At 42.4% G+C, this 27,559-nt stretch overlaps 1 protein-coding gene across 2 annotated transcripts in view; it reads left to right on the top strand.

The window, feature by feature from the left end:
* The window catches only part of DOCK1 (dedicator of cytokinesis 1), a 278,334-nt gene extending 250,775 nt beyond the window's left edge, over positions 1-27,559 (top strand). For both annotated transcript variants that reach the window (XM_065066732.1, XM_065066731.1), the window contains exons 47-52: positions 1,642-1,779; positions 5,037-5,182; positions 9,354-9,552; positions 12,742-12,895; positions 16,396-16,541; positions 26,205-27,559. In XM_065066732.1, the coding sequence (XP_064922804.1) occupies positions 1,642-1,779; positions 5,037-5,182; positions 9,354-9,552; positions 12,742-12,895; positions 16,396-16,541; positions 26,205-26,300 (879 nt within the window). In that variant the 3' untranslated portion in view covers positions 26,301-27,559. The remainder of the gene's footprint in view (positions 1-1,641; positions 1,780-5,036; positions 5,183-9,353; positions 9,553-12,741; positions 12,896-16,395; positions 16,542-26,204) is intronic.

Genomic DNA, 27,559 nt, shown 5'->3' with positions numbered 1-27,559 from the left:
ACTTTTCTTTCTGGTCTTTCAGAAGAAACTGTCCATTTAAATATTGCCAAGTCACAGAGAAACATCTTGATAAGATTTCTTGAGCTTCTTCATCTGTAATTCATCTATGTATTTAATATTCTCCTTAATAATAAAGCTACTCGTTCTGATTGCTGCTCAGTCTTATTAGAAAAATCTGGTTTTAATCAGTATTATGATTTAATTATGAATTATTAAGAAGAGGCCTCTTAGCTTGATTGCTGCGGAGAATATCTAAGTTAGAATTAGCACTGTGTGGGCTGAAACCGACCTGGAACAGGAAATATTTTTCCTAAGCAGGAGGTAGAAAACTCTAATGGTATATCTGGATAGCTGTGGGGATGAAAATGTCTCTCTTAAACCATTTTAAAAGGTCAGCTACACCTCCACACTATGAACTAATTATATAATCCTGTGTTGGCATGGATATTTTGAAGATAAATTATTATTTTCAGTTGGAGAAGAGAATTAATTTATTTTTTTTCTCTTCTGTTTTGTGCCCAAAGAAAATATTTTTTCCAAGGAGAAATGTATAGTGTGTAAAACTGTATGTTTTATTAATAGATATCGCTCTGCAATAGGTATGTATGCTGCTCATTTGCAGTTTAGAAATAGCATTTATTAATGAAAACGTTAAAGTATTTCCTCCTTCAAGGTTTTATTCTCATGGAATGGGAGAAGTGTTGATATTAACAACCCGATGTGAGAGTCGTCATTCATCAGTTTGCCATTTTAAAATACAGCGGGGGTGGGGGGGGGGCTGTGAATTTAACATCACAGAATATTTGTGCTCTCTGGTAAATTCGGCTGTACCTCCACTGTGCAGTCACTGGGCAGAACTATAGGTGGATTGATTTTAAAGGACTTTGCTTAATAGAGAAGAAAGGAAATAATGTATAACAGCTTTTTAGGTCCTTTTTTACTGTGTTGTGCTTCATATACAATGGGTGATGGTGATGCTGATGACAAAGTTCCCTTTCCTTTCCTTTCCTTTCCTTTCCTTTCCTTTCCTTTCCTTTCCTTTCCTTTCCTTTCCTTTCCTTTCCTTTCCTTTCCTTTCCTTTCCTTTCCTTTCCTTTCCTTTCCCTTTCCCTTTCCCTTTCCCTTTCCCTTTCCCTTTCCCTTTCCCTTTCCCTTTCCCTTTCCCTTTCCCTTTCCCTTTCCTCCTCTCCCTCTTCCCCTTCCCTCTTTTCTTCGCCCTTCCCTTCCCTTCCCTTCCCTTCCCTTCCCTTCCCTTCCCTTCCCTTCCCTTCCCTTCCCTTCCCTTCCCTTCCCTTCCCTTCCCTTCCCTTCCCTTCCCTTCCCTTCCCTTCCCTTCCCTTCCCTTCCCTTCCCTTCCCTTCCCTTCCCCTCTTCCCCTCTTCCCCTCTTCCCCTCTTCCCCTCTTCCCCTCTTCCCCTCTTCCCCTCTTTTATTTTCCTTTTCCTTCCTTTCCCCTTCCCTTCTTCTTCTCTCCTCTTCTCTCTTCTTCTCCTCTTGTCTTCTCCTCCTCTCCTCCTCCTCCTCTTCTTCTTCGTTATTCCATGAGACCTTCCGCTCCTCTTGCAGTATCCACGGGAGTCCTGCCCTGTCCCCTCACTAGGCACGACTCGATGGGCTGCAGCAGCGTTCTCTGTCTTCCAGATCCCGTTCCTGGCCGAAGGCATCCGGCTCCACGGGGAGAAGGTGACGGATGCTCTGCGGCCGTTCCACGAGCGCATGGAGGCTTGTTTCAGGCAGCTCAAAGACAAAGTGGAGAAGCAGTACGGGGTCCGAGCTGTCGTAAGTCACCTGCTAACTTGATGCTTCCCGAATACATGGAATTTCTGTAAATTCGGAGCAACTTTATATTTCTGTGTTATAATTTTCACTATGACGAAAGCAGTGTTGAATGATCAAATTATTAAATATGTAGCAGATGCTATAGGAGGTATTCAGAAGGGCTTGGGACTTTCATTTTCCAGCATGGGAGCAATTTTTGAATTGCCTGAATCTATTCCCTGAAAGTTGAGGTAGTTCTTCAGCATTCCATTTTTAAGGAATTTAGTTTGAAATAATAGAATAAGAATAAGAATAAGAATAAGAATAAGAATAAGAATAAGAATAAGAATAAGAATAAGAATAAGAGTAAGAGTAAGAATAAGTAATTCCTTTTGGGATGTGAGGGCTGTGCTGCTCTCCAGGCGTGTGCAGCCTTATGTACTCCGGCACCATCCTAAATGTAGGCATGCGATAAATAAATATCTAGATATTAGATATTTGATAATAGATATTTAATTTGGTTGAGTAGTGCTGGAGTTCATGCTTCTGTCATTCCAACGAGCTGTTTTCAGTTGCTGCTTCATCTTTAAGGCACAGCCAAGAATTTGGTGACATTTCCCATGGGGTGTTTGTTCTGCTTTAAATTTGAGTGTTATGCATTGGGGAGGAAGACCAAAAAGCCAGCATACAACTTCGTAATTAAGAATATAATTGACAATTCAGTGAAAATCCACAGCGATTGGGTGCTATTATATTAATTGATTTTTAAAATTATTTAAGGACCAAAGATGCAAGTGGTTAGAGTTGCTCTAGGACAGACTATGCGGAGCCGATGTCTTAATAATATGTTGAGGGCTGCCGGGGTGAGTTTTATCTCTGCCTCCCGGTAGTCCTGTCAGCACTGTTGTAAACACGCTATAATTTTTAGGTTTATTTCTGAAACAACAGCAGCACATGAAACTTGCATATGCAATACATATCTTCTCACTGCTCCAGAAAATAAATCATGTATGTTTATCAAGAAAGGACCGTTTGTCCTTTAACGCAGAGGCAGCCAATGTACCATGTCTGTGCAGCCAAGGTGACCTGGCTCGTAGTCTCCCCTCCCTTGCAAACGCACATCTTGGCAGGGGGACACCCCACGCATCCCGCTAAGGAGGTGTCCTGTTGTATTTTATGACAGACCTTCCTTCAGAGATTCATTTCCACTTGTGTCTATAGCGATGTCTTCTTTTTTTTAATGGGAATACTAGGGTCTTATGTGGAACATGCCAGCCTTTGTAGAATCATAGAATCATTTTGGTTGGGAGAGCCCCTCAAGATCATTGAGTCCACCATAACCCACCCCTGGCACTGCCCCATGTCCTGAGAACCTCATGTCCGTCTGTCCAGCCCTCCAGGGATGGTGACTCCAGCACTGCCCTGGGCAGCCTGTTCCAATGCCCCACAGCCCTTTGGGGAAGAAATTGTTCCCCAGATCCAACCTCAACCTCCCCTGGCGTAACTTGAGGCCGTTTCCTCTGCTCCTGGCGCTTGTTCCTGGGGAGCAGAGCCCGACCCCCCTGGCTCCAAGCTCCTTTCAGGCAGTTCAGAGATCAGAAGGTCTCCCCTCAGGTCCTGTTCTCCTCTGAACCCCCCAGTGTCCTTGGTGACCTTCTACGTGGTGCTCGGTTTGTAGTCCTTCAGTTCCCATCTTGCTATTATATTTAGGAAGAGAGAAGTTCAAATAGTAATTTATTCCCAAGGAGAACAGAAATAATTGACATTAATGATGCTTGCATGTCAGTCACTTCAATAATATACATTTACATCATCGGGGAGATGACTGGAAAGTCATACGCAGGTGGTGTTATCTTCCTAATTTCACTCTACCCACCAGTAAGAATTGTCAGGATTGATGGAGTTTTATCGCTTCTGTCTTCCTTGTACAAGGCCAATTTACCAGTAGCTGACAGGGTGGAAAATACACCTGTAATTAAACAGCATGAGATTCTTATTTGTTGACTGAAAGAGTTCAATTATTTTATGCATATATCAGTTATTAATGACTAACGAAGCTTGTATAAATATTCAGAAGTCTGAAATTATCTGAAACAAAAAAATATCTTTCATCTCTTTTCTTCTTAACCTACGTGTCGCTTTGTGAACTGACTTTCTTGATATAAAGTTCTTCTTAGTGGTGGGTTTTTTTTAATTTTGTTTTTTTAAAAACTCCATTCAAATGTACTGACAGGGCAGTCACTTCCATTTCGGAGATGGATTAAAATAAAAATGTTACTTGTAAAAAGCTCCTTTTTAAAGCCCAGATTAAAAAAAAATAGTTAATTCTATTGAAGGAAACGAATTATTGGAATATATTTAAAATTATACACATTTCCTCTTAGTGGATATTCTTTAGAATTGTTTTCTTTCTTGTTAAACATGATGTATAATTGGATGATATAAAATGCCACATGGAAGTCTTGAATCTGGGCAGGAACAGCCCCAGGTTCCAGTGTAAGTTGGGGAATGACCTATTAGAGAGCAGTGTAGGGGGAAGGGACCTGGGGGTCCTGGGGACAGCAGGGTGACCATGAGCCAGCACTGGGCCCTTGTGGCCAGGAAGCCAATGGTACCTGGGGTGGGTTAGAAGGGGGTGGTCAGTAGGTCAGAGAGGTTCTCCTGCCCCTCTGCTCTGCCCTGGGGAGACCACACCTGGAATATTGTGTCCAGTTGTGGCCCCTCAGTTCCAGCAGGACAGGGAACTGCTGGAGAGAGTCCAGCGCAGCCACCAAGATGCTGGAGGGAGTGGAGCATCTCCCGTGTGAGGAAAGGCTGAGGGAGCTGGGGCTCTGGAGCTGGACAAGAGGAGACTGAGGGGGGACTCATTCATGGGGATCAAGATGGAAAGGGGGAGTGTCAGGAGGATGGAGCCAGGCTCTTCTCAGTGACAACCAGTGGTAGGACAAGGGGCAGTGGGTTCAAACTGGAACACAGGAGGTTCCACTTAAATTTGAGAAGAAACTTCTTGTCAGTGAGGGTGGCAGAGCCTGGCCCAGGCTGCCCAGGGGGGTTGTGGAGTCTCCTTCTGTGCAGACATTCCAACCCGCCTGGACACCTTCCTGTGTAACCTCATCTGGGTGTTCCTGCTCCATGGGGGGATTGCACTGGATGAGCTTTCCAGGGCCCTTCCAACCCCTGACATTCTGGGATTCTGTATGAATAAAAGCCATCAAATTTTTCCCTGTGTGAGCTACGTTGCGATTTAAGAAGTGAAATCTCATGTTTCCTTATTGCAGCTTTCGAGCCTGGATGACAGACGGGGCAGTCGGCCACGCTCCATGGTGAGATCCTTCACCATGCCGTCATCTTCGCGACCCCTCTCCGTGGCGTCGGTGTCTTCCATCTCCTCCGACAGCACACCTTCCCGGCCTGGCTCCGATGGGTGAGTCAGAAATGCTCATTTGGGGCTCATCTCCACAAATCTCACCATTTGGTGGGCACGACTGTAGGTTTTGAGGGTTGTCACCACCCCACTCCAGGTCTCGGTGTTTTTCCTTCCAATCCTACTGACTGCTGTGTGACAGCACGACATTTGTCTGAGCTCATATACATCTGTGGGGTTTTTCACCTGGGTCTTTTCCCAGTGTATTTTTATCCAGATTTGGTTCATCATAATACCCCACAAACACCAACATTAATGTTGACACAACTAGTGTAGGGTTGGGATGGCACTTTCAAGTGCAACCCTAATATTGGCTAAAAAAACCCCAACCTATACAGACATCTATCTCAAGATACATTCCTTGTCCTTTTTTTTTAACCAAGGTAATTATAATGCTCTTCTCACTCCTCTTTAAAACAAAGGGAAACAACCCCCCTAAGCTTTTAAACAAAAACCTCCAAACAAAGAGGAGATAAATTATCCCCTTTTAAAATATTGCAAGTGTGATAGATCAGAAGGCAAAGTCGGTGATGATACATGTTCCGCTGGCCCCGTCACAGTTAACAGGAGGATTTTGGGAGAAGGAAGGGATTAGCTAACGGCTCAATCGTTTCTTCTTCCTTTTGCTGCCAGAGGAAAAGCTGCTTATGGCAATATTCTACTTTAAGACTTATCAAGATATTTCACATGAGAACTGGGAATTCTGTCGATAAACCCCATCTCACAGTCGCATCCCTCGAAAGAACAAAATAACCAGTTTTCTTTCTGGGGCTTCCATGCAGCCTCAGAAGTCCCTTTTCTCCCTCTTCCTCCCCCCGGGCATTCCTGTAATCCAGAAATTCAATATTTGAGCAAGGCGGCAGTTTTTTAAAAGCCTCCAGAAGGGCCGCTGATGTACTGAGATGTGCTACAAACATTTGTGTCCCTTGTGCACCTTCAGAGCGAGTTATTGCCTGACTAGAGAGTAAAAGCATCAAGTAAAATTAAATACAGCACCTAAGGACCAGCGTGATGCTTACCTTGATTACAAACAGTTTATGTAGCATGGGGAAGAACAGCAAACAGAGCACAATTCAGCTCTCTTTACGTTACACTCTGTGCTGAGTCATGTTGATATAAATGTGGGACGGCAGAGACAATAACGCATTTTGACTAATTCATCCACAAATATAATGAGCAACTATCATCACTTAGAAGACCTGGAAAAAAGCTCATTTGCTTGATTAGTGGAAAAAAAATCATCAGATGTAAATAACATAATGAAAAACCTCAGAAATTCAAATGACTATAAAAATCATGCGGGTGCTTTGTCACTACTAACTTGGAAGAAGTTCACCCATGAACCTACTATAGTTCCTTGGGTTTACGGTCTGTTGTCCTCTCCTGCTTTCCATTTTCCCACTCTTCATATGTTAATTCTGAAATTAAAAGAGAAAAACAATTAAAAATGGAGCTGACAGACTGTCTTGCCCAGATCAGTTGATTTATATTTTACACCATCTCTCAGTTTCTGCTTTAGAGCTTTTAAACAGTAAAAACTCAAAGTAGACGTTGACATAGGATGTCTTTTACAACTCCCATCTCTGTGTTTAAATAAAACACCGACTTTAAAAAAGGACCTTGGGTTTATTCACTGCTTAAAATGGGACTTAGAAGTACAAATGTGAGCACTTAGAAGCAGTGGCTGGGAGCGGGGAAGTCCCCGTGTGATCTGCCATCTGTTTTAAGTCCTAATATACCTCATGTAGGAGCATGGCACACCAGCACATTCTGTCACCGATACATTGCATACAAATAACTAATAGCAGTAATAATAGTAATGCCTAGAAGCAAAGCAATTAATAATTGTCGGAAGAATGGCGATTCCTCTTGGAAACTTGCATTTACCACCCTCCGGCCCAGCAGAGCCCAGAAGAAGCAGATAAAATACGCTATTTAGGTGGCTGAAACACATGGCGTTGGGAGAGCCGTCTTCTGGTCTGGGCTTTGACGCTGATGGGCTTTGTGGCCCTGGGCAAGTCCTTGTCACCCTTTTTCCCTGTCTGTAAAATGGGATGAGAAAAGCTTGCAGTTTTGTCTCCCAACCCGTGTGATTTTGGCTTTGGTTGTGAGGGTAATGGTGCAGGGGCTGTTGCAGCGGGGACTGATTTGAGCATCTTTCATCATCATCATCATCATCAAATGACCTCACACAGGCTGAAAACTGAAGGACCTTTAGGGCTTCAAACAACAACAACAAAATTTTGGATGTTGCTGCTAATGGAGATGATTAGGATTAGAATCAATGAATGGTTTGGGTTGGAAGGGACCTTAAAGATCATCTGGTCCAACCCCCTGCCATGGGCAGGGACACCGTCCACTAGACCAGGTTGCTCAGAACCCCATCCAACCTGACCTTGAACATTTCCAGGGTTGGGGCATCCACAGCTTCTCTGGGCAGCCTGTTCCTGTGTCCTGCCACCATCATGGTGAAGAATTTCCTCCTTATATCTAATCTAAATCTACCCTCTTCCAGTTTAAAGCCATCAACCCTTGTCCCATCACAACAGGCCCTGCTTAAAAGTCTGTCCCATCTTTCTCACAGGCCCTTTTAGATACTGAAAGGCCTCAATAAGGTCTCCCTGGAGCCTTCTCCAGGCTGAACACCCCGTCTCTCAACCTGTCTCCATAGGAGAGTTGCTCCAGCCCTTGATCATCTTCATGGCCTCCTCCGGACTTGCTCCAACAGGTCCATGTCCTTCTTATGTTGAGGGTCTCAGAGGTGGACACAGCACTGCAGGTGGGGTCTCACCAGGGTGAGCAGAGCAGGAGAATCCCCTCCCCTTGGCCTGCTGGTCAGAGAGAAGAGAGTTGGAAAAATTAACAATGTTTTACTAATGCTACTAATAAGAATAGAGAAAATAATACAAAATATACGAAACCAATCTTGAAAGTCTCAGCAACTGCAGAGCTGGCACCCAAAGTCCTGGACTGGACTCTGCAGCCAACCGGAGCTGGATTCATCTCTCACTACGCCTCAGTTCGCAGGGACGACAAGCAAGGTCCTCTCCTAATGTCGGCCATGAGGAAAAGAGGGAAAAAGGCAAAGGGACAAGATCCTCGTGATCTCCCACTTTTGTACGAAGTGTTCACGTGAATGGAATGTTATACACAGTTGGTCAGATTCTTGGTCACTTGTTTCTCGTCGCCCCTCTCGTGAGATGTCCATCCGTGCTTATCAATAAGTTTGCATTCCATTGCTGTATTTACCAAAACATGTGTCTGGTTCTCCAGGAAAATGCAGCTCATATGAAGCTTTAGCTGACAGGCAAAATCACTAAAAGAGAAACTTGTTTTTAACAAAACCAGGACAATATTATATATCTCCTCATGCATGCAAAACCAAACATACACGGGGTGTTATTATGCGCAGGAATGGTACTTGTGTCTGTGATTAAACCTCTGCCTAATGCTTTTGTGCAATGTATAGGTGTTTCCTTTGCATTAGGAGTGATGTTTGCTTTTTTCCATGAAAAGGTATTTTTGATGAGTCACAAGGATTAGGAAGTGCTTTGTGTTGTACGTGTTCAACGCAAAATCACGACACCTCTGCAAAGCAATTTCTCATCTGTTATTCCTTCTCTGGATAATAAATACATCTTCTTTGTCTACCAAAAAACAAAAATCCCAGGAGGAATTTGCCCTCTTGACTAGTTTTTAAAGAAATTCTTAAAGCCGCTGTAGATATATAACTGTCCCCAAGGTGCAGAGAGGTGGGGGTGACATTTCTTTAACACAATGTACAGTTATACGGCACTTGTATGGTGCTGATTTCCACTGGAGTTTCCAGGCGCCTGCTGGTGCCCCAGCGTCTATAGTGGGAGTGCTGAACGAGAAACTCATTTCTATGTAAACCACATACAGTGAAGCGGGAGTTTGTGTAGCTGTAAGCCAGTAAATTTACTACAGAGCAGGGAAATACGCAGTGCTGGTTCTTCAGCAGCTCTGCAGTAAATTTTATTCTAAGACAATTATGATTGTTATGACCTTCTGCCCCCTCCTTTTCTCTCTAATTAGTTTTCCTGGATTAGCAGAGCATCGTTAACTCAAGTGAGACTTTGGGAAATATGTAAATGAAAATGAGGTGTTTTGAAAATAGTGTTTTATTGATCTAAGCGACATTTTTCTTTAGGTTTGTGCTGGAGCCCCTCTTGCCAAAAAAGATGCATTCCAGGTCTCAAGATAAATTGGACAAGGATGACCCAGATAAAGATAAGAAAGAAAAGAAGAAGGAGAAAAGGAACAGCAAGCATCAAGAGATATTTGATAAAGATTTTAAATCTACTGATATTTCTCTGCAGCAGTCTGAAGCAGTCATCCTTTCAGAAACGGTAACTTTATTAGCAAGTGATGCTTTATCTAATTCTGAGCAGTGTTCTTTCTCTTTTTAAGGAAAAAGGTTGAGTTTTTTGATTTAGTTTATTTTCAGACCAAAAATAACTCTTAAGGAAAAACGCTCCGATGTTAATATGTGATGATGAATCAAAAATACAGATTTTATTTACAGTGTAAAAAAAATTGGACCCTGTATGAAGATCTTAACCAAAACCTACATATGACTATTTGATAAAAGGAACAGATGGTATATCGTAAGTGAAATAAACGCCACCATTTCAGCAGCCTTTTGAATTTATGGTTCCCAGTAGATTGCGATAGGTTTTCTCGTATTTCAGCTGACTACGGTAAGACACTTTTGGTGGAAGTGTTACAAGGTCACTCCATGCATGGCAATTACGTCTTCTTGAAAGGCTATTTTGAGCAGAAAATCATAAGCAGTTCCACTGCTGGCTGCATTATTAACTACGGGACATATCTCTCTTAAGCTCTGTCTTCTTGGCATATATTTAATTCACTGAAACGGTCCTAAAGGCTTAGGTAACTTGAGAGGTTTTAGCTCGGGAATGGAAAGCGAGGCGGTTTTAAGCTGGAGCAGGGAGGACGTGAACAAACTGTAACCTCCAAATCTCTGCCCAGACACCTGTTTGGAGGCCAAGAGTTTAAAACTTGCCCTCCAGAAATAAATGTAATGTTCTGTTAAAGATTTGTGCAAGTGCTTGTAGGACCAGCTTGTAACTCAGCAGAGTCGTTCGTTGATGGCTGTGTCGTTTACATTGGACTTTTAAAGTAATTTTTGTCTGACCTGTGATGAAAAGATCCTCTAAGTCTTTTAGTTTGGGATTTGTAGCAGAATATTACTTAGACCTTCAGCCACAGTTTCTCTGTTTCCTGGATTTACTTCTTATTTTCCATCCAGAAATGAGTTAATCTCTCAGATGCATCTTCTGACTTCTGGGAAGATCAGAGTTGTTTTGTCTGATGTGGCCTTAGGCCCAGTATTAGCTCAGCAAAAACTCGGATTAAAATCCGTTCTGTTCGTCCCAGGCTTTTCACCCCAACTCCTTTGAAGCCGGTGAGTTTTTCCATTGACTTCAGTAAATTTTGGATCAGCCCTAGTTTGATGCAAACGCATTGAACTCTGCACATTGCAGCAGTCGTATTTTGCCTAAGCCTGAACATCGCGATGGCATCTCCCGGGTCCCCAGAGGAGCAGCGGAGCTTGGGGGACAAGAGCGTCAGCCACAGAAGAAGAAAATTGTATTTCAGGGCAGCAAATGAATCATCATGGAAGAACGTGGGAAGCGTATAAAACTGCAGAATTATTTCCCGGAGCTTTTACATTTTCTTTCAAAAGGAGCATTCAGAGGCCAGTTTGTTTAATTGTATGGCTTAGATACTTTTTTCCAAATTTCACTGTTGCCATAATGAATTTATTGACTGATCAAAACCCGAGCCCTCATTACACAGATCCTGTGCTCCTGTGATCTTATCAGAAGATAAATGAAGCACTTTGGTATGTGAAGAAGATCAGTTAAGTCTGTATAGTCTTCTAGAGATTTTTATCTTAAGTATCACATAAACTTCTTTAACGTAAATTGTCATTGTTAGTTGTTTGATTCCATGAGCTGATAGCAAACCTAACACTGAAGCCAAGTATTTAACAGACCACCCAAAAGCTCGAGTTAGAAATCAGAATAACAGGCTGTACATTTGATTGTTTTAGTGGCATCTAACATCACTCGCTATTGACCTTGTTTTCGTTAGACTAAAAATAAATTAGCAATGGGTTCATTATGAATTAGTGGTCTCCAAAGGGTTCATACTCCCTAGCGGAACTGTGATTTATATGAAGCTTTAAGAAGAGGACCAAGCTTGTGAGTCGCAGAGAAGTTAAAATTCATTTGGCGTAAGTAGCTAAAGACCAGGTTAACTTGGGAACTTGAATCTAGTTTTTGGTTTTTCTCTTGATTCTGACATTGCAGCTTTCCCAGTCAATAATTGTATTTTCCTTATTTGCTTTTTTTTATAATAATAAGCCTCTGAGAAAGTCATTACCACGTTTATCCATTCTACTAAAAGGAGGCTTTAAAAGATCTGGGAAGAACAAAACTTGGGAGTATTTAGGACTTGGATTTTAGTATTGGGCAAATTTCAGGTTACCTGAGGTCTTGATGAACTTTCAAAACAATTTACATACTTTATGGTCATTCATTTCTCATAGAAGGTTCTCAGATGGAGCCTTTGGTGCAAACCCTCTTAGGGTTTGTTTTCTGAAAATAAAAGGAAGCGCTCCTACCTCATTTTCGATTTCTCCTTCACAACATACATTGCAAAAAGGCAAAATTCTTCAAAAAAGCGTGAACTGCTGCTGGCATTTTCCGTTTTGCCCTAATGCAGCACCTTGGCTGCTCTTCCCGTCTCAACTTCACGCTGCTGCTCCATTTCCTGTGATCTCCTGCAAATAAAACATCCCTTTCTCAGCTGTGATTACGAGGAATATGGGGATGGGTAACAAACAGCAGAGCGCAGAGTTGGGGTCAGTAAAAGGAGTCACCATAAGTTGCCCATCGGATTACAAATATCATTTCAGGGTTTCTGATGGAAAACTTAAATGGACCGTGAAGGAGCCAGAGCAGAACAGTATGGATATTTCAGTGAATTAAATATAAGCACAAGCATACACCATCAAGAAAGTGTTTCTGGACAGCTGATGACTTCATCAGAAGAGAGTTTGACCGTGCAGACAATTAAAGACATAAATTGTAAAAGGAATGTAGAGCCCTGTGAGAAGAAAAGACTGTGAATGTTGTACAATTTTATGTAAGGATCTAGACTTGTTTAGCTGTTATTAAGCAAGTGTTTGGGGAGTTGGCTCTGCTTCGCAGAAAAATGTGCCAGGCTACAGGAAAGCATGTGGATTGAGCCTCATTGGGATTTCTGGGAAGAAGGGAGGAATATTTGGAGCTCTGAGATACTGCATTAGATCAGAAGCGTTGGGTGTTATCATTGCACGCTTGTTGTTCAGGAGGCCATGGGGAAAAGGTGGCATTCCCAAGGTCTGCCACTGGGTAACAATATGTTAATCTATTCCTTTGGTGTCTCACCGTGGTGGTACCAGCCGGTATCTGCTTGTACGGGTGCTGTGCCGCAGTGGCATTTTCCCTGGTTTTGTCCTTGTGCAGATCAGCCCGCTGCGACCGCAGAGGCCAAAAAGCCAAGTCATCAACGTCATTTCCAGTGAAAGACGTTTCTCCGTCTCCCCGTCTCCCCCCAGCTCCCAAGGGACGCCGCCCCCGATAACTCCACGGACAAAGCTGTCCTTCAGCATACAGTCCAGTAAGTCTTTACCTTTAATTAAACTTCGAGTATTTTACGCAAAATAACCGGTGGGGAGATGGGTTCCCCAAGCGTTGCATTACACCTTGATTTGAGTTCTTTGAGTTGGTCTTTCTGCTGTCACCTCTTAACATCATGCTCCTTGCATTTGCCAGCAAAAATTATTTCAACATGTTACAAAAGCAAGCAAAATTAGGCTGGAGATTAAAAAGCAACTCTTTGCAGAGAGAGTGGTCAGGCATTGGAATGGCTGCCCAGGGAGGTGCTGGACTCACCGGCCCTGGAGGTTTTTAAACTGAGATTGGACATGGCACTTAGTGCCATGATCTAGTCAATGGACTGGAGTTGGACCAAGGGTTGGACTCGATGATCTCTGAGGTCTTTTCCAACCCAGTCCATTCTGTGATTCTGTGAAAATTCTTGCATTGAAAAAGTTTCTTTTCCTTTCCAAGTAACCATTAAAAATTACTTAGGTATAGAGTAGCTGTCAAAAATTAGCGTTGTACTTGATGCTATGTTGAATTGAGGGTATTTTGGAGCATAAAGGCTGAAAAAATAATCTTACGGTATAATTATACCTTAGAATAACTTTTATTTGCTGTGTAGTGAGTACAAGCCAGAACGGAAAAACAAGTCAGTCTTTTTGATGTAGTTTTTGCTTGACATTGACATCTGTTCCTCAGTTCTTCTGGAAAATACATATTTGCTTCCATCTCCAGGAAAACCTGTTGCAAAACGGGGTGTAATACAACACCTCTTTCTTTTACAGTGCTGTTTTCCAAAAGCTCTGATTGAGAGGTTTCAGTTCTGCATGTGACCCAAAAAATACAAACCATCTTTTTGATACATGTACCCAAATACTAGTACAACAGTGAAGAGTTTGGTGTCAATAAAGAGGAAAATAGATGATAAGTTTTGATATAAAAATATTGTTTGATCAACATCAATTTGTTTAATTTACTTCTTTTGATACTCGGAAGCTTTTCCCTTCCATCGTGTTTTGGAAAACTCATGTTGCCAATTGCAGGCTCACAGGAACGTGTTCATTCCACCAATCTGCACCGATAGAATTGTCTTCCCAAAGGAATGTTTTATTTGTTTTAATGGCTTTAAAGTGTTGGTTGCAGACGTGGAGGAGGGATAAGCAAGTGCAAATCAACGCAGCGCTTCCTTTGCGTAATCAGACACCTAAAACAAGTATTTTGGCAACTGTGAACTCTCTCCTTTCCTTACAACTTGATACCCAAAAACTACCAGTATGCTGAAAAAAAGGGAATATAGAGAAATAGAGTATCTGTGCTTATACAAAAAATACTCTTTGAATTGGAATGTTTCTTATTTTTTTGGTTTGTTTTTGTATCTGAAACTATCATGTTTTTCTGAGAATATTTAGCTGGAGATTTATGGGTATTATAGAAAATAGGTTCAGCTTGGTGCGAAATCCACAGGACTTGTCTGTAATAGTTTGAGGAATTGTAGTGATAAATTTCTTTAGGTATTCCAAGGATAAAGTAGTTGCTTGGGTGCCCAAATTGGCTAAAAGCAGTTAATGGGTTGCTGAGCAATACTGCCTGCTTGTTAGCTGGCACTTGAGGAGAATGGAGTGTAAGATTTGGTCATTAGGTTAAGATGAAAATACAAGCTGTCTGACTGATCTCAGGGATGTTCTCAGTGCCAGAAAGGAATGAGTAGCACAGACCACACTGGTCCGATAAAATACCTTGAGTAAAGATAGCAAAGCAGAAATGATGAGGAATTATTTGTATAGCAACGGAGTCAGTGAAGTATATTCCAGCTGAATCGAGCAGGAGAAAATTAATAGATCTGTAACAAATAGATCCTGGTGAAGCAAGAGTGAAAATTACTGAGGTTTGTGTTGTGACTCCCAGACTTCATTAAACCATGTGAGAGATTAGTTAAACGCATCACATATTTTTTATTTTCTTTATAGAACATTGTTGTTCTACTAAATAGTTTGTTAGGCTGAATGTAAATATGTAGTTAATGTATATTGTGTGGATGGAAATATCCTGCCTGTATTTACAGGGATTTATTGCTGCCTTCCAAAAAGACATCTACATGTAATGGCCATTAGCATGCACTGTAATGTCATGTAAGATATGAAGAGGTCAGCATGGTTAAATTCAGCTCCTAAAAGGCTGTAAGACTAAATTTCTAATGCTTCATTATGAACAGGGAAGTGACGCTGAGCATGTTTAGTTATAAATGTTTTCCATGTATATGTTTTTGTGACAAGAGCTTAGCAGAAGTGGATTCTCATGGAGGTATCTAAAAGATCGTATTGTGGATGGTTTGGGAATGGAGAAATCCTGTATGTGTAGAAAAGGGAGGATGAAAAACAGGAGCAATGGAAAAAGTGATGAGAAACTCAGCCCCTGGAGGACAAACAGCAATTTCGGTTGGTGTAGAAGAAGCCACTGAAAGTCTGAAGTCCCAGGATGGAGAAATGTTCTTCTTCGTGGCATAGCTGAAAGTTCAAGTGAAAGGATGAAGCGTAAAATGACAGTTTTCAGTGACAAATCAATACAGCCACCTTGCAGTTAAATTGTGTTGGTGAGAGGCTGTTGTAGAGGACAATAAAAGGACACATTTTGTAAGGTATCGATAGGAACCTTGCACTAAAAATATCTGCATAAACAAGTCCTCCATTTGTTTCACAAATCACCCCAGTAAAAGAAAAATCACCTTTTTTCATTTCCTAAATGAAAACACTTCCCTAGTTTATCAAAAATAAATTAAGTTTCTTATCTGGTAGAGCTCACAGTGGGTTTTGCCAATGTTCAAATGAGTGAATTACCCTGAAAAACACCGTGGGTGGATTTCTACACAAAACCCTATGTATCACTCAGGCCTCAATAAACTTTATTGTCCCTTGGGCTGTTCACCTTTCCAGCACATACCTGGTAGGATTTATCTGCTCAGAAAAGGGAACTTTCTACCCAGCAAACAGTAATAATAACTGTTTTGTACTTTCTCATGCATGATTTTATTTACTCAACAGCTAATGACTGCTCATTTATTACAGTTAGCTGGAGTTTTAAAGTTTTTGAGAGAGATGTAGTTAATTACAGGCTTTCATTTGTGAATTTTATGAGAAAGGAGATTTTATTTTACTGGGGAAAGGTAAATAAAGCTTAGCCCGATTGTATTTTCTTAGCGCGCTTTTCGAAGCTTCTATTGTATATTAATGTACAAGGTGTAAATACGGAGCTCACAGCTGAGAAAATTATATTTGCTAAGCTATGAGTATCTTGAGTGCATCCTAAAAATTGGCCCAGTGCAGCTCCATTGATGCAGGGGTGGGTTAATTCTTCTGCTTCGCTTTAAGTCCCTCACTAGATGATGCAGATAATTATAAAGGAAGACGATCTTGCAGGTGCAGCATTCCCGCGGTATCGTCGCCATAAAACTTGGCGCCATCTGGGTCTTTGGGTTCAATTCAGCCACTGAAAGGGTTGACTCCATGTTGGTTTTTGCAGATCTGGAGCTGAACGGCATGTCCAGCTCCGACATCCCCGACGTTCCTCCTCCCCTGCCCCTCAAAGGCAGCACGGCCGACTATGGGAACCTGATGGAAAGTCAAGACTTGATCAGCCCGACGACCTCCCCCCCGGCCCATCAAAGGGTAAGTTCTCTCACTGACCATAATTTCCCGCAGTTTTCTTCACGTTTCTATTTTACACGGTGCTCGGCAAGGTGGAATCCAGAGGTTTCTGCCCCTGGAACGTGAGGGAACATCATTGCTCATGGGGACCAACCTGACGGGAGGTTGGATTCATTCTGGTGGACAAGACAAACACAATGTTGTCAGCTGTGTTGGTAACGAAGCTTAAACCTACAGGATACGTTCTCAGCAGCAAATTAGATTGAATAACGTTTCAATCCTGTCTCAGGAAAGGAAATCAAACGTGTACCCGATATCTTTCGACACTCAATCACCACTTGTTGCCCAGAGGCAAACACGCGTGTCCCCTTTGCGGGAAGGAGCTCAGAAACGCTCTTCATCAGCAGTGGGTTTGCAGCTTTCTGAAGAAAATACACTTTTTCAACTTTCTTCCTTGTTTCCTGGAAGCTTTTACAAATAATTTGGTCCTTTTCTTTAAAGCAGTACTTTTGAGAAGGGCCAATTATTTTCTTTTTGAAGCAAAAAAATATGTTTAAAGAGGATTTTATGTCCTTTGAAATGCGTGACTTTGGCCAAGCTGTTATTCTGTGGAAAAATTCTCAGCAGTAATGGTTCTTTTTTGTTTGCAGAGGTATCTTCCAGGATTTCTCTGAAGTTCATCATTCATATGAAATTCTGTTGAGTAATTTGCTTTTCAGTATCTTCCATGGTTAGAGAAAGCATCTCTAATCTCAGCAGGCAGGCAGGAATTCAGTGTTAACTTTGGGAATGGTTCTGTTTAACAGACTATCACAGTGCACAAAGTACACAAGTCTGCCTTTTTCCAGGGTTGAAATAGCAACTGTGTTATTGTAGGAATTTGGTATTTTCACGCTAATAGTGCTATTCAAAATGCAATGTTTTACTCTTATGCATACATTGAAAAATTCTCTATTCCCACCGTCTCTTCCATAGTTCTTCCCAATAACTGGATGGTTTTAGTAAATATTTTGACTACGTTTTCTTGTGAACTCTTTTCTTCTAATTTCCATCAAACTATACTAAGCTGTTACCCGTTTCCCTGGCTCCCCTCTGTGGGACCAGCTCTCACTTGACCTGAATACAGCCCTCCAAGTGGAAAATTGCAGAATGTGCAGGAGGGCCGCCAGGAGTTTTGATGGGGGATCCATCTTCATGAAGAAAGCCAAGAAATTCAAATTAGGTTTCAAATTTCTTGAACTTCTTTCTATATGATCTCCAGAGTAATAAATACTTTTTTTTTTTATGATATACTATAAGTTTTAGGTCATAGTAGTAGCTCAGGATTGCTGATTTGAGTTCAGTTCTTAAAAAGCATTAAACAATGAGATGATAAAACACATGGTGAGAAATAAAATCCCAATAGCAGGTTCCATTTCCCTTCTGTGGGAGGTTGTTTGAAGGGGTTTCCACTCAGCAGATAAATGCGAGATATTTACCGAACTACTTGCAAATGCCACCGGGCGGTGATGGTTGGAGCCCAGACCTGAAGGCGACTCCAGTTCCAGCCTTGGTCTCGTTGCTGTTGAAGATGTGACCACATCATTAAATGGAAGTTCATTAAAATAGTAGCAATATTCTCCCTTGGTTTTTTGCAGTCTCATTCAGATTCAGATCTTGCTACATTTACAGTCTTCACCCCTCAGACTCTTTTTTTTTGTTTAATGTATTATATAATTATAGAAATGAGACGCGTTGTTCAACACCAAGTGTTGGAAGACCTCAAGGTTCAAGTGTACCTTAGAAATGCGGTCAAATATAATCAGAATTTTCTTTAGCATCTGTATTTTTCTAAACTTTCTGAGACAAGTGAATATAGTTTCAAAGCCTAAAAAATTGATCTAAAGCAGATTTGTCATAAAGCCACATGTATTAGTCTTAGAATTAATTTAAGGAAGGGCTTCTAGTCTTAAAACAATCACTGTGTGTGTTTATTTCATCAGGCTTGTAGGAGGGAAGCTGTTAAAGAACATAAAGAAAATGAGTAGTGCTGGGAATGAAAGATCAGATGGGTAAATTCTTATTACTGCTGTGATTAAATTCCATTCCACGGTTTTTAATGCCTTGTGTTTCATGGGTCAGATACCTACATGCTTCTTCACTTGATAATTCTCTGCCTAGTAAACTGATCATCTTTTAAATTACACACGCTTTGTATCAGGGAAGAAAAATCAGTAAAAAATGTAGATAAGATTATCTTAGTAGCTTTCAAACTGGAAATACCTCCTTGTATGAGAGATTATTGCGTGGTTCACTCTGTCTTGCAGTCAGTTGAGAAACCCCAAAAAAGTGCTGTAGTGAACCAAAAGACATCCCGTGATAAATGCAGCAAATCCTTCAAATTGAACTGCGAGCAGTAGTGTCGTTCACTGTCTGACACTGTCAGATTATGTGGAGTCCAGCGTTAACTTGGTCTGCCGTAAGTCTTTTATCCCAGTGATCATCTAATTATGATTTTCTGATTGTCTTCTTATTCATTAACTGTGATACCCTTATATATATTTTCTTCCACTGTATGATTTGTTCTGCTAAAGATGTTCATAATAATATATGGGAACATAAAAAAAAAGAAGTCTACAACTCCTGCAAGGATTATTATTCCATCAAGGGATTCCTCTAGGCACTTCTCGTTCTTTATGGGTTCATCCGTATACCCTTGCATGCAAATCAACCGCCTGCTTAGTATTCACAGCGAGAAGGGAAACTCAAAATAGACAAAGGAGCACTTACATTTATAATATCGGCGATAACACTTACTGAGCATCAGATAATGGTTTGGATGAGAAGATCTGGATCAGTCTGGTGTAGCTGCAGAACTTGGCAAGGACGGGAGAGCAAAGGCTGAAGTGGTGGGTGATGCGAGGAGATTCGGATGGTTATTCGGATGGTTATTCAGATGTAATGGAAGTGTCTGCACAGAAGGAAAAATCCGGGGGATTTTTTATGTGTTGGGATGCATGTTTTCTTCTGCTGACCATTATCTCTTAGGTTGGCCACGGGGAGACAAAATTGACCATAGAACCTTCAGCAAATGTGCTGTGCTGATGTGGGCAAAGAGTTGAGGGTACAAACCCGGCTGAAACTACAGAGGGGGCAGGTAATTAGGGAACACTGCGAGTTTTCTTTCTCTGATGTTATTTCTCGGGAGAAATCCCCTTCATTCCCAAAGTGCTTCGTGCAGCCCCTGGGCCCATCCCCCCAAGCTGGGGCTGGTGGGGATCTGAGCATCCTGGTGCCACCTCCCTGGGACCCCCCAGCGCAGGGTTGGTGACTAAGGGCTCAGCCCGGCTCCCTCCCCACAGCAGCATCATCCCATGGAGATGGGGGAAAACGCGAAATTGGAAAAAGTGCATTATTAATCCATTACATTAAATTAAAAAGTTGACTTTGTGGGCTGCATTTGCTCACTAAGTGGAAATAAATGTCACTTCTTCTGCCTAATACTCCAGATTTATAAAAAACAGACTCTCTGACCAAAGGCTTTCCATGATGCCTAGAAGTATATAATGTGCCCAAAAGAAAAGAAGTTAAAATTTGGTTTTTATTTACAATCTCATCATTATTTTTGCCTGCTGGAGATGGGAAGCAGTGCAAGCTTTTCCTGCAGTGCAAAGTCTCTGCTGCGGCCCAGCTGGGCTGGGCTTTGGTGGGTTAAGCTTTTGCCGAGCAAAGACTTTCTACAAAGCTCACAGTCACTTTTTAATAAGTCTCCAAATCAATGGGCTGCCACTGCTTATTACAGGATTTTGAGTGAAAAATGTGTTCTTCTGCTGTCTGCCCGGTGATATAGAGCCCGTGATGTGTCCCTGAGCAGCACCCGTGATTTTGTTTCAGAAGGGGCCGTGTCGCTGCCCCCAGCACCACACAGGATCCCGGCGGGTTGTGCTCTGGCCGGTCGGTAACGTGTTTCTTTATCGCTCTCGCAGGGCCCAGGCCTTCAGTAAGAAATACAGTTTCAGTCTGGAGCCTAAACCTAATTCCGAGGGCATTGCTCATACCTCCTGAGCTCTGTTTATGTACGGACCGGAGCAGAAAAACAGCGCTTTTTGAAAATGGAGTTAGCCGGCGTCTGGAATACTGATAGCCTCCGCATGCAGAAGTGTGGTTCAACGGAGGGCAAATTGCATTAGTTGTGCTTTAACACAGCTGGTACCCAGCAGCAGCGAGGGGTGCAGACCTCTGCTAGGCCCCCATCCGCCGTCATCACCGCCAGGAGCATCGTCCCTCCAGGGATGATCGTTCCTCCATCCGCACAGCACATCCTGACAAAAACAAAACCAATCTGAGTTGCTGATTCAAAGCAGTTTGATGTTCCCTGTTTTGAGGGACCTTTCATGTTGCCACAGGAGGGGGTGGGAGTACACAAAGGGCACCTCTGCAGAAGAACTCTTAAAATTGTAGAATCATAGAATTGCTTTGGTTGGAAGAGACCCTCAAGATCATTGAGTCCAACTCTAGGAATACCCCATGTCCCTGAGAACCTCATCTGTGTGTCTGTTCAACCCCTCCATGGATCACAGAATCCCAGAATGTCAGGGGTTGGAAGGGACCTGGAAAGCTCATCCAGTGCAATCCCCCCATGGAGCAGGAACACCCAGATGAGGTTACACAGGAAGGTGTCCAGGCGGGTTGGAATGTCTGCACAGAAGGAGACTCCACAACCCCCCTGGGCAGCCTGGGCCAGGCTCTGCCACCCTCACCAGGAACAAGTTTCTTCTCATATTTAAGTGGAACCTTTTGTGTTCCAGTTTGTACCCATTGCTCCTTGTCCTACCATTGGTTGTCACCAAGAAGAGCCTGGCTCCATCCTCCTGACACTCCCCCTTTCCATATTGGTCCCCATGAATGAGTCCCCCCTCAGTCTCCTCTTGTCCAGCTCCAGAGCCCCAGCTCCCTCAGCCTTTCCTCACACGGGAGATGCTCCACTCCCTTCAGCATCTTGGTGGCTGCGCTGGACTCTCTCCAGCAGTTCCCTGTCCTGCTGGAACTGAGGGGCCACAACTGGACACAATATTCCAGGTGTGGTCTCCCCAGGGCAGAGTAGAGGGCAGGAGAACCTCTCTGACCTACTGACCACCCCCTTCTAACCCACCCCACTATGTGACTCCAGCACTGCCCTGGGCAGCCTGTTCCAATGCCCCACAGCCCTTTGGGGAAGAAATTGTTCCCACATCCAACCTCAACCTCCCCTGGCGCAACTTGAGGCCGTTTCCTCTGCTCCTGGCGCTTGTTCCTGGGGAGCAGAGCCCGACCCCCCTGGCTCCAAGCTCCTTTCAGGCAGTTCAGAGATCAGAAGGTCTCCCCTCAGCTCCTGTTCTCCTCTGAACCCCCCAGGTCCCTCAGCCCCATCACACTTGTCTTCTCTTCCTAAGTTCACTCCAGCAAGGGCAGCTCATGGCTGCCTCACAAAGTCAAATGAAACTCCAATAGATTAAGTATGACAACAGGGTTTGAACAGTCATTTCACAGCGGTTACCTGCGGTCTTTTCCACACAACTTTGCTCCTTGGGTCAAACGGCCGATTAGCTTAAACTGTCTATAATTTGGTTCAAATTAACAGAGTTGGGTTGATCTCTCCCTTGGCGCATTATCGCTCTTTCAGAATATTCCTCCACGAGCTCACATTATGTGTTATTTTTCATTGCAGATATTAAATAAGAAAGTTGGTGCTTGTCAGGCAATTCAGCTCCATTCTCCATTCTAAAAATCACGCAAGAAGGAGCAATTCAAATCTCAGCATTTGGAAGCACAGCCTTATGTAGTTGATAGCCCTATATACGTCTCGTTTCTACTGCTTCTGGCCTAATTAGATCTGTTAATCCTTCAAACTAAAGTGATTTTGATTGGATCCCCATAGCTTGTCATACTTATGACCGTATAATTTCAAAGAAAAACAATTACACAGGAAGGAATCTCTTACAGTGTTACAAGGACCATTTGTTTGTGATCAAATTGCATTTGATTTTTTGGTTGTTTTTTCTGATTAAAAAAAATAATTCTTATATCTTATTTTGCTTCTTCACAGAATGAATGAAAATATGCATTTTTTATCTTATTCGGTTTGTTTTTCTTGCATCCTGAACATGGATAATGTAGTGTGCGTTATATTTCTAAGAGAATGAAGACAAATGTTTTTAAACCCGATTCTTTTCTGTGTGAGGGAAAAAAACAAACAAATGGGAGCAATTTTGTGTTTGAAGCAGAAGGAACAGATTGCTTCTGTGGTGCAGATGTGCCTTTACATAAGGTTTCTGCTTCCCCCGAGGTGCCCGTGAGTCAAGGATTCTGCCCAAAATAGGTCTGAGTGAACCAGCAGACTCTCTCGTTATGTTGGGAAATAAAAGCACGCTTCAAGTTCACAATTAACCACTGAAATATCAACATGAACTCTGCAAAGCAGTTCTTAATTCAATATAAAATCAAGGGAAAGTCTGGTTAGTATGTCAACGTTTCTAAGGGAAAATGTAGCAAAGAATGAACTTCATAAGCCTAATAATGTTTTTCTGAGCGTGATATCAAAGGGAGAGGGAAAGAGTGTTTGGATTTGTTGCTGTGCTGGAGTAGCAGGAGTGATGGTTGGATCTGGAGTTTCACCAGTTCCATATTGGCACCTTTTGCCCTGCTGATTTCTCAATAATTTTGCCCCGATGAGCGTTACATGTCTGACTTAATATATTCATTGGTAGCTTATTACTAAAATGAGCGTGCACTAAATTTATCCAGCTTTTTAATGGAAATTGTAAATTCAATTATAATAATTACCTACCTATCTCTGTTATTTCTTTCTGCTTAATTTGCTCGCAGAATCTAAGCTCTGGTAGGTTTTGTGCTTGTTATTTATAGCATATATATTTAGCTTATTCTCATTGTATTTGCTTTGTACCTGTTGTTGAGAAGCAGGTTTTCAGGGATAATTTGATCGTTCTCTGATCAATATAAAGGGCTCATTTGTTTGAAAGTGCCTTTGAACTGATTGACTTGGGAATTATTGCCAATATACTCTTTAAATTCAAAATGGATTTTCACAAACGATGCTGTCGGCAAAGTTAGGGCTTTTTCTAGTGATAAATAATGTTATAGAGCAAAGAACCGAGGAAACTTTCATGTTTTGTGATGTATTTTAGCCCCTGCCTGGATCCGTGGCTGGAACTGAGCAGTTTTGAAACCCACAGATGACAATTGAACGCTTGAGGCTAAATAACGTTGGCAGTCCAGCTCTTATTGGGGTGCCTTAGTAGCGATTCAGGAGCTAACTTAACATACCAGGTTAAGAAAAGTGTTTGGTCAGGCAGAGGAGGAATTTGATGGTTCTGACTGTAATAATTTGAAACAGATTTGCAGTGGCATTTTATTAAAAAAAAGGGAAAAAAACCCACTTCAGTTTTGCATTTAACATTCTTATTTTGTCTTCTTTACGTATTAGTCCGTTGACTTGGTTTTCTGACTCGGGGATTGTTGTGTCCCACAGGACAGGAATAAGGAGCGCCCGGTTTGGAGCCCGCTCTGGAAAATGCTGCTTGCTTGGCAGGGGCTTCGTGACACGTGTGTTTCAAGCAGCAATGCCCTTTTGAGACTAAAGCCTTTGAGTAATTTGGTTATTTCTTCAAAAGAGCTTGTATAAACTGTCACTGGGCTGTGAACATGAGAGCGCAGAGGTTTTGGGGTTGGCGGTGCTGCTGGAGAGGATGGGGAGGGGGCTTTGCCCCTCCATGCTCTGGGTCTGCTGGTTGGGACGGTGACAAAACGGACAGAAGAGCTCAGGGCACGGCTTAACCAATGAGAGTTTGTGGTCCATGTTCGTTCAGAAAGGATTTATTTCCAGGTAGGACATGGGAAAAATATTCTGGCAAAAATCCATCCTTCCCACCATGCCAGGAGGCGTCTCACCTTTCTGTTTAGTCTGTCGTTAGTAAGTGTGACTGGTAAAAGCTCTGCATGTATAGCTTCGTGCTGCCTTAAAAGCTGCTTTGAGGGGGCATTCAGTCACCTTAAAGATTCTGTTTTCCTTCTGCACTTACACGTCTTTAACACGGTCACTAGATTGCAGGGGAGCTTTGAGGCTCGTTGGGCTCGTGGCAAAGACCAAAACATCCCGGCGTCACCCTGCACCTCTCTGCTTTTTGGGGGGCAGCTTTGGATAGCTTTGAAAAGGAGCAGCCTTGTTTTGGCCGCACTTCCATGAGGTTTATTGATTGCTTGTGAACTAGTTTCTTCCCACGATTGAGAAATCGCTGGTTATTTTGTCCAAGGCATTAATAAAAGTTGGGATGCGAGTATCAAGGTTGCAAGTGCAGTGCATGCGGTGCAACACTAAGGGACGAGATCCTCGTGATCTCCCACTTTTATATTAAGTATCGCATGGATGGGATGTTATACACAGTTGGTCAGTTTCTTGGTCACCTGTTTCTCGTTGCCCCTCTGGCGAGAGGTGAATCTGTCCTTATCAATAACCTCGCATTCCATTGCTGTGTTTACCAAAACATGGATCTGGTTCGCCAGGAGAATGCAGCTCATATGAAGCTTTAGCTGTCAGGCAAATTCACTAAAAGAGAAACTTGTTTTTTAACAAAACCAGGACACAGCTGTTTTCACTGGTTTTGTAGTGATGATTAAGGAAATCTGGCAGTTGCTGTATGTCGTGGGGTTTTAAGTGTTAGCGCCTGGAGTGTGGGCTGGGTAAGGTGGGACGGGAACCCTGAGACACAAACACATGGGAGTGAAAAAACATCATTATTGTTGGAGGAAAACCAAACGTGTTGGCTGGCGGAGGGCTGAGCAGGGGAAGAGTCTTAAGAGAAAAGAAAAGAGAAAGAAAACGTAAAAAGAGCAGCACTTGTGAGTGTGGCGCTGCAGTACAGCCTCGGCGCAGCCGTGGGGAAACCAGCAGCTGCGGTGCCAAAACGCAGCAGGAAAGCAGACTGCAAAGTCTGTGAGCAAACTGCAGGGCTCTCCTGCGCTCTGAAACAGATTTCATCGCGTGTATGATTGAACGTCATGGAAAAAAGGTCTTCGTTTCCATAATGACTTTTTTAATCTGTCCAATTAGCTGGTGAATCTAAGCAAGGGTGCTCTTGTTGGTTTTTTATGATTTAAAATACATATATCTGAACAGTCTGGATTTCTGGTGTGAATATTTTAATTATAGCTGAATGTATAATAGTAAATCGCAAGTTGCTTATCTCTTTAAATGGTTTCCTTTGTTTCTTTTTAATTATTTCTGTTCTCAATGTGCAAAATACAAAAATAATGGCAAAGCAATGAACTGTTGCTTCAAGTTGGCTTTTAAGCTCTGTAGCGCATAGAGACCAAGGGCAATCGATACAGCCCGAGAAATCAATATCCTATCATGATATAAAGTGGGGAATTATAAACTTCTCCAGTGCTTTCAAAAGATTTTTCCTGAAATACTGGGCTAATTAATCAGGAACCCTTGAGAGGGGTTTTTTATTGTCTAAAGTAGGAGTTATATTTTAAGCTGATGGCCGAGAGCGTTCGGTATTCTTAGCAGCACATTCTGCGGAGAAGCTTTCAGGAGTCGGCGGCTCCAGACCTCCCTGCTGTCTCTCGCGGTTATTTATGAACCAGCAGATGTTACAGAAATCCATTTGTTGCTAACACGGTCTCTCCTAAATTGTGTTTTTGCAGCACCTGCCGCCTCCGCTCCCCAGCAAGACGCCCCCCCCACCGCCTCCAAAGACCACTCGGAAACAGACGTCGGTCGACTCCGGGATTGTCCAGTGAAGAAGGAAGCGGGTCTTTTGTTTTCCAAAGATAAAGCTGTAACAATTCATTTCCTCAAGTATTTTATGGTATATAACGTTTACCTCATTCAGGCGTGCAGTATCTAACATTTAGTGCAATGACTTTAACTCGGTAAGAAATCCATCTCTAGCCATGTATCAGAAACAACACTACATCACCCCTCTTTCTGGGGTTATTCCCTCCCGGAACTTGAAAGAAATCTGACTTTCTACTTGAGACAGGGAGGTGTTCACCAACTGACAGCACCCTGCTCCTAAACCCTCCCCCTGCTTCTTCTGGATAACTTCAGGCACGTAGGTAGCTGTGGAGATTAAAATGAGAGTTGAATATTTTGTGCCTAAAGCCTTTAGGTAGCTGTGGAGTTTAAAACGAGCTGAGTGTTTTGTACCTAACCTCAGTGTATATAGGAATCGATGAGGATATTCAGAGCACGTTGGAGGAGGCCTCGCAGTGAGAAGCTGCCGTAGGATTCCCCCAAATAACGGTTCTGCCCAGGGCTAGAAATCAGACACAGCTTACTTGTGAAATGTGCCTTCTCTTTGTAAGAATTCTCCTGTATTACAATAAACCGATGGCTGATGGGCTCTGTAGAATTAGTCGTTGGTGATCAGTCGTTTCCATTTTCATGCAGTTGGCCGTTCTGGGCGTTGATCGATGGGTAAAGCAAGGAAGCCCGTTAGCTGCCGACGGGCACCAACGTATAGGAAAAGAAATACAATAGGCAGAGGGAGACTCCTGGTCTTTCTGAATGTAGCAGTCGAGTACAAGAATGGGAAGAGCTTTTTCTTTTCTTAAATGTGTAATATTTCACGTGGATTAGGATGAACTGAATGGAATCACTTTGTCCTTGTGCCATCGTTCTGTACAGAGTTTGTATATATGATGGTTTTTAGAATGTTTTAATTTTTATGGTGCCTGCTTTTCGTGTAATAATGAATTAATGTACCTGCAAAGAATGCCTTACATATTTTTAATTTCCTAATTGCTGAAAGTTAAAAAAAAACAACAAAAAAGAGGCACTTTTTTCCCAGATATTAGGCTTTGAGAAACATTGGACAATGATGGGGTGGGGTGTTGGGAGGGGGAAAGGAAACTAACTTTATACTCTAGCATTTTTTATTGCCATCACACTTTCATTTTGTACTATCTACAATCTTTTTACTCTTACGGTAGATTGTTTTTAAATGTACCACTGACTCAAAAAATAAAATACTATTTTAAAAGCTTGTCTAAGAAAA

Source organism: Columba livia, chromosome 6 (assembly GCF_036013475.1).
Source record: "Columba livia isolate bColLiv1 breed racing homer chromosome 6, bColLiv1.pat.W.v2, whole genome shotgun sequence".
NCBI lineage: Eukaryota > Metazoa > Chordata > Aves > Columbiformes > Columbidae > Columba > Columba livia.
The sequence above is the reverse complement of the archived record's forward strand: the minus strand, read 5'-3'. Positions and strand labels throughout refer to the sequence as shown.